At 43.1% G+C, this 13882-nt stretch overlaps 2 protein-coding genes across 2 annotated transcripts in view; one reads left to right on the top strand and one right to left on the bottom strand.

Moving 5' to 3' along the window:
- The window catches only part of LOC149337101 (uncharacterized), a 94744-nt gene that overhangs the window by 62769 nt on the left and 18093 nt on the right, over positions 1–13882 (top strand). The window lies entirely within an intron of this gene.
- LOC149337102 (uncharacterized) lies at positions 411–10595 on the bottom strand. Its single transcript, XM_089553321.1, has 2 exons — positions 4852–10595; positions 411–3265 (listed from the first exon to the last, which is right to left on the bottom strand). The coding sequence occupies exon 2, from the start codon at positions 3228–3230 to the stop codon at positions 2643–2645; it is 588 nt and encodes a 195-aa protein (XP_089409447.1). The 5' UTR covers positions 3231–3265; positions 4852–10595; the 3' UTR covers positions 411–2642.

The following is a 13882-nucleotide window of genomic DNA, read 5'->3' as shown; positions in this document are numbered from 1 at the left end:
AGGTGTATAGAGTTTGTATGCACAAATTACGCACAGTCATAGTCATGACTCATTGTCATTCTGCAACATAGCATGACTCAGCACTTTAATGTTTTCGCATTCTCACATGTAGGCGGCCTTAGGTGCCTCTGCCAAATTTTTGAACATCAATAACAAAAGTCCTCACCTTAGGGGCCTGCTAGCAAGCATTAGCAGCAACACACTCCCCCCCCAACCCCCACCCCCCTAGACCCAGCAATGAAAAATTTGTCCATTTAAATTGGTCAACAGAAATACAGGCTGGGCAGCCATGGAAAGAGGTTTGGCCGCATAGAAAGCTGTTTACATCCAGAGAGCATGGTCAAAGTTGCATCATTTCCAGCCTTGAGGTGCTTTCAAAAATGCAGGACTCAATAGAGCACATTTTATGGGGGGGTGCTCACCAAAAGTATGCAGGTTCATATGCATTTCAACATGCAATATAGCACTTCTAAGTACTTATCAGCAATCACAGTGCAACCAACACACAGGAGCATGCAAATGGTCAAAGATCACATAACTTCCAACGTACTAGACATATCCCAGCACCCAGTAGAAAATTTGAAATGCGCCGAAACGCATTTCAAACATATTTTTGAGTCAAATTACCATAACTCCAAAGTTTTAAAAAAATCAACGACACAATTTACACGCTCAGTCTTATATTAGGATACAACTTAAAAAAAAAAAACACAGCTAGCACTGGGCCATGGTCTGAGGCATCCTGTATTACTACTAGCCAATCAAAACAGTAAATGAAATCAGTTTTTTAATTATTGCTTTAATTATTAAACAAGCCAGGTGTCAGAATTCTAAAGCTTATAATTTTTTCTCGTTATTAGCTTTTTGTTAGTTAACAAGAAAAGTACTAACAACCAATTACTTTTTTGTTGCGGAGGAAAAGGAAGAAATCTGTGTGACAGTCCTGAATGTGGGCAGAGCTTCATTGCAGACTTAAGCTGTATCCTACAGTCTGATACAGCTTTCACCAATCGAAAAAAAATGACACTTAAATGGCATAATTATTTAACAACCTACATCCTTTTTTGCACGAATATTTAAAGTCATCTAGCTTGCAAGAGCTGGAAAGCCTCCAACACAGCTATCCGCCAACTTAATGGAATGATACAGTGTATAAACTGCTAGCTAGAAAGCAAAAAAATGTCACCTCCATAGTAATAACTTCAAGCATAAACTGTGAACGACCATAAAACAATCTCTGAAGCATTTTTAGTACAGTTTCTGGCTTCCCAGATACAATCTAGCCACTTTTTCAGTGAAAAGCCGTTAAAACAACTATGCACTCACCCTTTCTGTAGAAGCAATGCAAGAAACTCAGAATAAAATAACGATAACATCGGTATGCGTTCAAGCATGTGTTGCCAAGCTCACTGCTTTAAGAAATCTTTTCTGTAGTCACTAACGCACATACAGAAAGATAAACTCAATTCCAATAACAGCAGATTTGGTTTGGTTTGGTTTATTGGGGTTTAACGTCCCAAAGCGACTCAGGCTATGAGGGACGCCGTAGTGAAGGGCTCCGGAAATTTCGACCACCTGGGGTTCTTTAACGAGCACTGACATCGCACAGCACACGGGCCTCTAGAATTTCGCCTTCATCGAAATTCAGCCGCCTCGGCCGGGATCGAACCTGCGTCTTTCGGGTCGGCAGCCGAGCGCCATAACCACTGAGCCACCGGGGCGGGGCATAACAGTAGCCCTGAATAAATTTTAAAAAAGAAATCAGTGCTAGGCTTAGTGCAAATTGAATTTCAATAGCAGTAGCCCTGAATTAATTTTCAAAAGTAAGAAATCACTGCTGCTCTTAGCACCAATTCAATTTTAATAGCAGCCAAATTAATTTTTCAAAGAGAGAAATCACTGCTAGGCTTAGCGCACCTTCAAAAAAACCTGCGAGTTTGCTGCACCCTCAACCACTGTGGCAGTATTTCCCTAGGCAGAGACATGAAAGTATTTTTTGAAGCTGCATAATGTGCACAGCAAGAATGCTGCTAGTCCTGCTGAAGATGAAACAAGCTGTGCACCTTTGTAGCTGCACTCCCTGGACCTCTCTACCCAGCACGAGACATGTATAAATTAGGGCACACACAATCAACACCAGTTAAATTACGTCAAATGCAGGACACAGGGCTCTTGCAATGACCTGCAGTTTCCCAGTCCTACACGAGTGATGGAAGGAAAAACACAAATGAAACAAATGAGCACATTATTTTGAACTCTAAACTGAAACTACGACGGTTTATTCAAACTGACGTTTTGACTCTGTCAACACTCAGTGGACTATAACAGCTGCCTTTAACATGGACTCCAAGTTATTTAAACAAAGTTTTAGCAACCTTAAGTTCAAGTTATCAAAAACCGGGTATATATTTATATGCTCACTGCCTTAACACTGCTTTGACAGTCCTTAGCTGCCTAACCAAATCATGAGGCCCAGTTGTAAACAAAAAAAAAACCCACTGTATTCATTGGAAAATCAGTCAAGGAAAATCACCACAAACTCAGCAAAGACGGAACCCTCATTCAAAAGTCGCTTCGGTGACGAATGTCGCAAGTCAGCGAATAAGCTTCCGGACATCGCGGAACAGCCACCCGAACCCATTTCAAGATGGCAGGCTGCTCTCGGCCGCATGGCGGTAGTTGATGTGGTCGCGGAGCACAAACTTGCGCGTGAAGCGCTTGTTGCAGAAGGTGCACTGGAAAGGACGCTCGCCCGTGTGCGTCCGCATGTGGTTCACCAGGGTGCCCTTGGCGGCAAACGCCATGGGGCACACCTCGCACTTGAATGGCTTCTCGCCTGTGTGCGTGCGTATGTGGCTCGCCAGGTTGAACTCGGTGCTGCACGTGACGGGGCAGACGGGGCATGCGTGCCGCTTGCGGACCGCATGCCTCCGCATGTGGTTCGACAGGTTGAACTCAGTGCTGCACACTATGGGACACAGCTGGCAGGGCCAACGACGCTTCAGAAACGGCACCGTCACGGTTGAAGACTGTTCTTGCCGCGGAGGCCGTTGATGTGCCGTCGACGAGTCTGGAAGACCCGCTGCCTGCCACTTCAGTCGGAGCTCTTCGGCGGGGTTCACAAAGTTGCCCTGTTCTAACACAACGCTGTTCTCTGCAGGGGCGCTGGGCATGAGGTGTCGAACCAGTTCGCTGCGGCCACTGTGGTGACCTTGACTCACTTGGTCCATACCTTCGGAGAATGTGACGGGTTCGGGTTCCCAGCCTGCGAGGGAAAAGAAACGTTTTTGCAATGCTTTCAACCTTCCAACGACACCAGCCTTACCCTGCCCAAGTGCACACAGTAATAGGGCCACGAGCAATCAGAAACCGTGGATTCTCGTTAACTCGCTTAATTTGAACACCCAGTTTATCTGAACTGCACATAATTTAAACACACTCTTGGTCCCCTCTCAGTTCAAATCATAAAGAGTCAACTGGGAAACGAGTTATGAGAAGTTTGCAATGCCTTCCAGTTTCCAACGATGCCAGCCTTACCCTGCCCAAGCGCACACAGTTATAGGGCCACGAGCAATAAGAAGAGGTGGATTCTAGTTAAATCAAACTCGCTTAATTTGAACACCCAGTTTATCTAAACTGAACAACTCTGAACTGCACATAATTTAACACATTCTTGGTCCCCTCTGAGTTGGAATCATCAACAGTCCACTGTAAAACGAGTTATGAGATAGAAAAAAGGCATGCACGTCGGCTACATATAGAGCATGCAGAAAAAAAAAGTTTCAAACATACTTAAGTAAAATACTGGAGAAAGCAACACTAAATACGATATGGCACTCCTCCACGCCACATGAAACACCAGTGTGAAACATAAATTCTTGCATTCTGCACAACAGTTCGTACGCATGATTGACTGCCTGCAAAGCACACGAGTTACGGACAGAACTCCACAATGAGCCAAAAATAGTAAGATGCGAGTTCATCAAAGAGAAAAATAGTGTATAAACACAATACAGCCAGACAACACGCTGAGAGAATTGTTCAAATGTTGGTTGGTTGGTTTATGGGGTTTAACGTCCCAAAGCGACTAAGGCTATGAGAGACGCCGTAGTGGAGGGCTCCGGAAATTTTGACCACCTGGGGTTCTTTAACGTGCACTGACATCGCACAGTACACGGGCCTCGAATTTCTCCTCCAAAGAAATTCAACCGCCGCGGCCGGGATCGAACCCGCGTCTTTCGGGCCAGCAGCCGAGCACCATAGCCACTGAGCCACCGCGGCGGCAATTGTTCAAATGTAGTGACTAAAAAATGAGCAAATAAGTGAAGGATTATCAAAGCAACAGTATTAGTTTACAGAGAGAAAAGCATATGTCACCAGTGGTGCACTGACAAACAGACAAAAGTCAAAGTTTATACAGTAAGAATAGCTGCTTAATAATGAACTCAGCATCAGCAATAGAGTAACAAACTGACAACTATTTCAATTTTCAAGCAGGAACTTCCAGCTGCCTACAATTCTGGAACTCCCACATTTGAAGAAATTTCTCGAAAAGATACTCTTAAGGATTCAAGAATGTGGTTACCGTCTGCAGATTATTCGCGGTCAGCGTCAGTTATCCTCAGGAATAGTCAGGACTTCCTCCTTGAATAGCAATGAATAAGCCCAATGAAAAATACAAATGCATTTCATCATTTCGGGTATCTGGGTATCAAGCTTTCCTGACACAATTCTACAGCCACATCTGATCGACTCCTAGATGTATGTTGCACTTTGTCCATTGCACACAAAACATTCTACCGCATACTTTTTATACTCTCAAAGAAAAGCAAGAACAAATAAAACATTTACTTGACTTTCAGTGTCGTCTATTCTTTACACACCCAATCTGGACTACTCTATGAATGAAGGTTAAATCTGAAAGGTGAAGGAAGAACAAAAATACTTTGTAAAGAGTAGCAATTCAAATACATAAGAACGCTTAAAAGTGTTGAAACTTGACAAGCATTTCTTGTACAATGCAGATTGAGGCCATGATGGGCCAAAAATAAAAAAAGACTGCAGAAGTGAGCGATCAGTATCTGGGCCATCATCCATGTACCTCACGTTTGGAGCAATTCCGATCAATTCTTAACGGCTGCCTCCTTTAAACTATGTGACTTTTATAAAGCACATTTTTATCAGGATAATGAACACACATCAGCATAATCAACATGATCTCAAATCTCAGTATTTGATTATCTGGCATATGAAAAGATTTTCCCAATACCTCATAGTTGTCTAAAAAAGTGTTTGAAAAAAAAAAAAATAAAGGCTGAAAAGTGGCAAGGACATGAACTTCTCAGGCCTGTTTCTAGCTGTCAGTAAACAAAACAGCAATGGGCCAAGAAAAATTGCCGTGTTCACGCTCCCTGAGCTCACAAAGTACAAGGGCCCCATTTAAGCATTCTTTATAAATAGGACACTATTTATCGAGTTCAACGGCATTGCACCAAACATGCTACCCGCTAATCTGGGAGTAGAAAAAGAAAAGGTGTCAACTGCACAAGCAACAGCCCAAAGAAAAATTGTGCCCAAGTAATGAGTGAACCAATCAGAATGTAAAAATTTAATGGATAAAAATTCATCAAGCCAAAAACTACTAAAATAGTAAATAGGCTATGTGCACTGCATGCTCCAATATTTTCCACAAAAAAATATGACAAGCAGTGACATTTTACGTGCACAGGCATACTTCAGCAGCAGTAAAGTGTCAAAAAATATGAAACTCTACAAATATCAATAAATAAAAATCTGAATATACAATATAAGCAACTGAAAAATATCACATTAGCCAAAGCCAGGCACAAGAGTCCCTGACTAGGATGTTTATCACAATTTTCATACCAGAAAAATAAGACTGAAACTTATTAATAACAACAAAGCAGCATGACAATACTACTAACCAGAGCTGCTACGATCTAAACCATTGAACTAATCAGCAAAATGTGCTGAAGGTATCTCCCGATGAAAAGGAAATGTAAGCACAATCTTCATGAAAACTGCACCAAATCATGAGTAGTATGATTTAAGGATAACACAGAGCTCAGGTAAGAAATAATACTGGGAGTGATCAAGTAAACACAATTTTTGAGGCCAGAACTCACTCATGCAGAGGTATACAAAAACACACAATGCGTGCTAGAACAACTGCTAGAACAAGCTGGTAGAACAACTAGAATTAAAGAATGAAGACAAACCAACTATACATTTGTTTAAAATGTACACTAAACACAAACACACCAATAAAAGCGCTAACCAACAAAACCAAAGCAGCTGAACCCGTGCAATGCAAAAGGTGTCTCAACATTTCAAGTCAAGTTTGAGTACTCTTAAAAAGCATGCAGAATACCAGTGGTCAAAATACCAGTTAAAAATCTTCCTGCAGCATGTGCAGATCTGACTGAAGGGAAATAAGATGAAAATATGAACAATATTGCAGACCTAATATTGCAGCCCTAATAATGGCTAATACACACTTTGAAACAAATTTTCCCACCAGTATAGTCATATCAATCATCTAATACTTCAATCAACGCTAGGCCCGACCCAATTCCAGGCTTTTGACTGACAAGACGTAATACAGCAAACAGACATTTTCATTAAGGAAAGCGAGACCACAAGCATTCGGCAATCCAACTTCTTCACGTAACAAATCACTAATCACCAGCCTCGCAGTGGGATATCACATCGTTCACATCCTGGTACAGAGCAAACAAGCAAGGCGAATGTCTCCATCATCACTTATGATACTCCCTAACATGGCTTAGCAAGTCTTTCAACTGGCTAAACGACTCCGGGCACATCTCACAGCCGTAGTGCTGGACGTCCAAGGGTGTTCTGGCAAAGCTGGACTTCTGTACTTCACTGGCAACGCGAGAGAAACGACAGTCCGCAAGCTGAACGGCCGGTTTCCGTCGAGACAGACAGCTACTTGGCCGATGTTCAGTGGCTGCACCAGTGCTCAGCCTCGTGCAGTTCCCGCGCTGCTTAGCTGGTACGCTGGCAACTACACCTGTAGCCAGCCAGCTATTCCGACGAGGCTTGAACGAACGACTGCTGGGCTCGGTGTGCCTTCTGATGGAGCAAGCTTGAGAATAGCGGCCAGACTCCAGCACTGCGGCAAAGCGTGGGAGAGAAGTTGTTATATGACCGCCATTTGGAACCTCGAAAATGCGCAAAATGTGCCAGCAACCATGGAACAGGAGCTCGTCTCAAGTCAGACACCCCTCAACTTCGGAGGCCGACCAGAAGCTTCACCAACCTAGCCTGCCTGCACTTCTCGCAAGTAGAGGGACCAATACTTCATCGGCCATTGTATATTGAGCAGGAGAAAGTGAACAACGAAGTTGAAGAAACATACAGTTGAGGACTATGCTGCATTGACAACTGAAGAATTTATTTGAAAAACCGCATACCTATCCTGAAGAACAGGCATAACTTTGAAAGATAATCTATCGTCTTCTTCAGTTGTCACTGGAGCAGCGTCCTCGTCTGTATGTTTCTTCAACGTCCTTGTTCACTTATTGCTGCTCAATTATACGATCATGAACCAACTAGCTCACCAGTCCACCTTATTAATGTTCACCAGCCGCTTTAAAAATGTCTCTAATTGAGCAGGACACAGTGAAAAACTCAGTCCCCCATCACCAAACTACATCAATTTCTCAAGCAGCAAGGCTAGTCTTACCAAGTTGCACTACGCACACAAGAGCTGCTTAGCTAACCCCATGAAAACGGGTGCTTCTGGGAAAGGATGCATGCTTCTTCTCCTACCAATATAGCAGTGTTTTGCACAAAGCGTTGTAATTCGGATAGCCAAGCGGCACCCAAAAAACCCTGCGAATGCCTGGCATTCTCCCGCACTGCTCCCAACTCTGTGAGTGTTTTGCAAGCTCAAACAAGCCAGGCTACCAATTTTAAAGGATGCTATCTATACCTGTAGCTTCAGAGTACTACCCAGTACAACTTCTCAGTCACTAAACAAGGGCTGCTTAAGCTTCAACGACAAAATTCAAAGACAATACAGATTAAAAAAAAAACGAAATGTCCCCATGTAGAACAACGCCAATGCAAAAGGGATTACGCAAGACACTGCAGTAGCAAATCACATTTCATTGCACATTCAACGAGATCATTATCATACTCTAATGCTGCTATGCAAAAGGAAAATGCATTAGGCACTTTGTGCAGGAGTCACACACTTCAATGGAATGCACTAGGAGACGCAGGTGATAAAAGCGATATAAGTGGATGCACACAAGCCAGAAATATTGCAGAGACATCGCATCCCTCATATGGAACACTAATAGAGTGAGAAAAATCTTCATTGAACAATACAGCAATAGCAAGCACAAAGTGTGCTCATAACCACCTCTCTGTCTCAATCAAGAGCAATTACAGAGAGAAAGCAGTCAAAAACCACGACATTCATTTCTTAAACATACTTGTACCATTTTCAAACACTTTTAATGCACATATACCTTGTATTTAAACATTCAATTTTTAAGCTGCAAAGCACAGGCAAGAAAGAGTTGACACATCTGTTCCACTGTGGACACACTTCCAAAATCTTCTAACCAAAACATTGTTTTGCACATAATGCAGGTAACATTAACTTTGAAATGAGGGTAAAATGCTTGGCATAAAGAAACTAGTCACTTCAGTGAAATCGATCGAAGCAGCAACAAATTAAACACGAACAAGACAAATGATATCACTAACTGCAAAGTGAGATCTGGTCATGTCCATGAGAAACCACACTAGTGATCACTACCAGCCAGCATGCACAGAACACGGGTTTGGCAAATAAATTTAATTTCCTCAGATCCAGGGCACACTGCTCGAGACGTAATGATGCATAGCATGAACCACACAGTCAGAAATAATCTACATAGATCCATTCCAGGCTGCTTGCAAAGACAGCATGAAATAAAGTTCTTTTGCCTCCACGGATTTTCCTATTCGGACAGACTCCGATGGATATTTTTTTTCTACGAAAAAATTATTGCCATTCCTCCAAAACCACTCTGTCATGGCTGTCGTAGCTGGGTGCAGCTGTCCTGCTTGAATGGTGCGCCAAGGAGACTTCGATTTCTGGCTCCAAAACTGCAAAAATGACAGCATTAGCTTACCAATATTTTCAATTAGTAACAACACCAGCAATAAATTCGAACATATTGTAAGACGTGCATGAAATCTTGGTTTAGCTGGAAGGTCACTTAACTATTGGCCATGACAGAGCACCAAATCAAACAACCCACTGCCTAATTTGGTTGACAAGCCACACAAAGAGCATTTTGAAACTCCCAAACCATGTCACTTTATAAGGTTTTGTATTCAAATACTGCAATTTAATCGGTTTTAGGCTTTATGGGGTTTAACATGCCAAAGTGGCTCAGCTCAGGCTATAAGGAATAGCATAGTGGAGGACTCCAGATAATTTCAACCACATTGTGATCTTTTAACGTGCACTGACACTGCACGGGCCTCTAGAATTGCACCTCCATCGAAATGCAACCAGCACAGTCAGGACCAAACCCATGTCTTTCAGGTCGGCAGCCGAGCGCTATAACCACTGAGCCACTGCGGCGGATCTCTGCAATTTAATGTTCAAGGCTTCCACAGATAGAGATAAAGCAAACACTCAGAGCGTGCTATCATGGATTATGATTTGGTAAGCTAACAAGAACACGTCAAACGGAAGATACAATAAAATAATCTACAGAGGACTGCGATGACAACTGACACAAAGAGAGAGACAACTAACATGCACTTAGACCTGAATCTGTTGCTAGGGCTTTCAGCTATTTTATAAAATGTTAACAGCCCTTTTAGCCAAAACAGCGATGGTCTGAAATAAATCTCTTTCACTAACACCATCTGCTGTGGATGCACTTCCTTACAGACCAAATTCTCCTTACTTGCTACAGCTTCCAGTTCCACAAGCACAACAGCCCATGCAAGCTACAAGCAACAATGAGCATTCTGTAATACTCGTAAAAAAAGCACATCGGGCTGGCAGTTTAGGTCACCCTGATTACCCTGAGTAAACACTTGAATGCTGAAAAAATGCAGTAGGTTTGTTTATTGGGGTTTAACGTCCCAAAGCGACTGAGGCTGTGAGAGACGCCGTAGTGGAGGGCTCCGGAAATTTCGACCACCTGGGGTTCTTTAACGTGCACTGACATCGCACAGTACACGGGCCTCTAGAATTTCTCCTCCAAAGAAATTCAGCCGCCGCGGCCGGGATCGAACCCGCGTCTTTTGGGTCAGCAGCCGAGCGCCGTAACCACTGAGCCACCGCAGCGGGGCAGATGCAGTAGGCTAGCAATCACAGCACACACTTTCAAAAAAGCCCTGGACTGCTATCTTGCCCTGGTTGCTGCATTCATGCCAACCACACCTTCACAACTGCCGTTTACTAGTCGCTCAGGTTTGTTGCATCCTCTAACTTTTGACGTAAAAGTGAACCAGCAGCAACATTTTCCTGGCAAATAAAAGGTCTTTCCAAAGTGTTAACAAAAAATAAGTTAAAAGTGGGTGCAGGGGTAACTCTGTGAGCTTTATATGACATTTCTTACATTAATATTTCACAACTGAGCCACCACGGTGGCTCAGTGGTCATGGTGCTCGGCTGCTGACCCGAAAGACGCGGGTTCGATCCCGGCCGCGGCGGCTGAATTTCTTTGGAGGAGAAATTCGAGGCCTGTGTACTGTGCGATGTCAGTGCACGTTAAAGAATCCCAGGTGGCCGAAATTTCCGGAGCCCTCCACTACGGCGTCTCTCATAGCCTTAGTCGCTTTGGGACGTTAAACCCCATAAACAAGAAATTTCACAATCAGTTAATGGCAATGCAGAAATAGGACCAAAAATTGAGTACTACACAGTGGACTTACTTTAAACTTAATCCTATGTATTACGATAATTCATGTGTTTATTTTACTCAAGGACCTCTAAGGGTGCTTCAGGGCTGGCTTAGACAGTTATACAAGGTTTGGTTTGGCTTCCTGGGGTTTAACGTGCCAAAGGAACTCGGGCTATGAGGGACGCCATAGTGAAGGGCTCCAGAAATTTCAACCACCAGGGGTTCTTCAACGTGCACTGACATCGCACACTACATAGGCCTCTAGAATTTAGCCTCCATCGAAATTCGACCGCCAGGATTAAACCTGCGTCTTTTGGGTCAGAAGCCGAGTGCCATAACCACTGAACCACCACGGCAGATATGAAATATAAGACTAATTCTGCATGAAGCAATAAAGCATGAAGATCGTTACTGAAAAGGCTGGAAGATGTAATTCAAATCAGGCAACAACGAAAACTTGCAAAAACCCAACAAATGCACATGAGTGATTCTGCTCAGGCTGCACTCGACAACACAATGCAAATTTTGTTCCACTGGTTACGCTACAGTCACCCGCATAACTGAGTGACAATCTAACGCATCCAGCACTAAAAAAATACAACAAAATTAGCATCAACAATCACAACAATGCGTGCACATGGAGCAGAGCAACTGCAAAATCTATGGCAACTTCAGGCCTCACACAATGTGACAAGTGTGACAAAGCTCAATCCACTCAGGCCTGCTATGAGAAACTGCAAAAAGCCTATCCTAAAACAGTTGTACTGCGGTTAAAAAAAATTCGATCTTGTAAGCATACAAATAAAGACTGCATTTCTACTGATCGTTAAAACTTCCACATAAAATGAAACAAAATGTCAAAAAAAAAAACATTGCATTGACTTCAGCAAAGGCTCTTCAAAGCTACCAAGAGAGCAGAAAAGCACAAAAGGATAACAAAGCAGTGATTTGAAGACAGCACTCTTAATATGTGCTTGCCTCTCAAGGAATGAAACACACACATCAGTTTCTTCCTCAAAGCAATATTAAGAACAGTTACTATGCTTGCTAACTGAAGCATGTGAACAGGAAAAACACAGCTGAGAAGTAAAAGTCTCATCAGACAAGGATGTGGAGGGGTGCCTTCCTATAACTCAGAAGCTTTCAAAGCCACAAATCGATCAACAGACTGGCAGCTCCTCTTGATAACTGATGCTGCTGAATGCCTCTGATCAAGAGCCAATATCCTTACGACCAACACTCACCCCACAGCTGATCTCTACTGATAGGGTTCAAAGATAGACAACCTTCTCAAATCTTCCAAGGCTGCTTCTGTGCAGACAACAGTCTTCACTTTCCAAGGCATTCAGGACATGAACAGTGGTCAGGTGCCCTTTTAGGTCTCAATGACTCGGAGTGGCCTCTACGAACTTTCAGACTCACTCTACATCCATGACTGAAACCACTCCAGTGCCATACAAAGCCATTTAAGACCAAAATATCCACTTCAGTGTCACGTAATGCATTTGTCTTGACTGCCAATCCCAGGTACAAAACAATAGTTCAATTGTCAAAAATGAGGGCTCTTCTTCATAGCTTTATTGTCTTCACAGCTGTCACATATTGTCACATATGGAATGTAATGAGCCTTTTTAAAACCAGTAGTGCCCTGTGCATGCACCAATCCACTTTGTCCACTATTTTCGCAGATATTCCCAGAAAAAATGACGGACGAATTCCCTGCACGTGTTTTCCCACAAACAGCGTTTGTACAACCAACAACATGACAAACTGTGGGGCACTAATCAGGTGCAGTATTACTCTCTCCTAGGCCCATACAAACGAGTATGTGGTCCCTGCAAGCAGCGGCATCAATAAAGATGTGGCCTAGTTCACCTGCACCTTTGAGTCTAGGCTTAGGTTTAGGTTTATTGGGGTTTAACATCCCAAAGCGACTCAGGCTATGAGAGATGCCGTAGTGGAGGGCTCCGGAAATTTCCACCACCTGGGGTTCTTTAACGTACACTGACAATGCACAGCACACGAGCCTCTAAAATTTTGCCTCTATCGAAATTCAGCCGCCACGGCCTTTGAGTAGGATTAAATGGATTAAATGCAGTGCTGACAATATACAGTCCGGTGGGTATGTCCACAGATGATTCACGCCCACCTGCTGTGGCTAGAAGAAGCCAGTACTGCCTCCGAACTATGGCCTGAATATAAGCCAACCGGGAAATGGAAAAGGATTTTCGCAGAAAAGATGCGAGGCAGTGTAGCCAGCCGAGCCCAGCAGGCTCAGTTCACCTGGAAGCCACTACAGTACGGTACATTACTAGAAAAAGGTCCATTAAAGATGCTCTATAAACACTTTTAAAGACGCTCCATAAACACAAAACTTTAAGTCATTCTCGAGTCATACGAGGATTCTCAAAGTGGCTGCCATCATTCAAAATGACAGGTTTTGTTCTACTGTATGAATGTCCAAAGGAGCAGTAAAACTGAAGGAATGAAAAAGAATGTGTATAGAAATACTAGTTTAAAATAAGGTACCTAACCAATGCAACAAATTTTGTGATCTATAGAAATGAAGGATGCCTATAAAAGCTGCAAAGGGCAAGTTCATGAGTTCAATGCCATGTCTCGTAAAACAATTTAACATCCAAGCAAAGCAATTCAACATGTAAGCAAGGGATACAGCTTGCACATTATTCTTTTCCTTAACCTCAAGAAAAAGACTCGTCTCTACCAAACACTGCTGCTTAGACTGCACTAAAGGCACTTTAAAGCAGCTCGTAATGAGCTTGATTCCAGGCTGCTACGCTCTCTTCTATCAATGGCATCCTGCAGGTGCTTTTGAAATGCATATACATAAAAATTGAGCAGAGACACTTAAGACTGCTTATGCGTGGGAATGCGAAAGCATTACTTTCCCTGAGCACATTGACAACCACCCAAACACACAGCACACACACACACACAAACGTGCATATGGTACC

The sequence above is a fragment of the Amblyomma mixtum genome, chromosome 7 (assembly GCF_055824585.1).
Source record: "Amblyomma mixtum isolate Tamu chromosome 7, ASM5582458v1, whole genome shotgun sequence".
NCBI classification, from domain to species: Eukaryota; Metazoa; Arthropoda; class Arachnida; order Ixodida; family Ixodidae; genus Amblyomma; species Amblyomma mixtum.
Note: the sequence above shows the minus strand (reverse complement) of the source record. Positions and strands in the feature narration are given on the sequence as shown.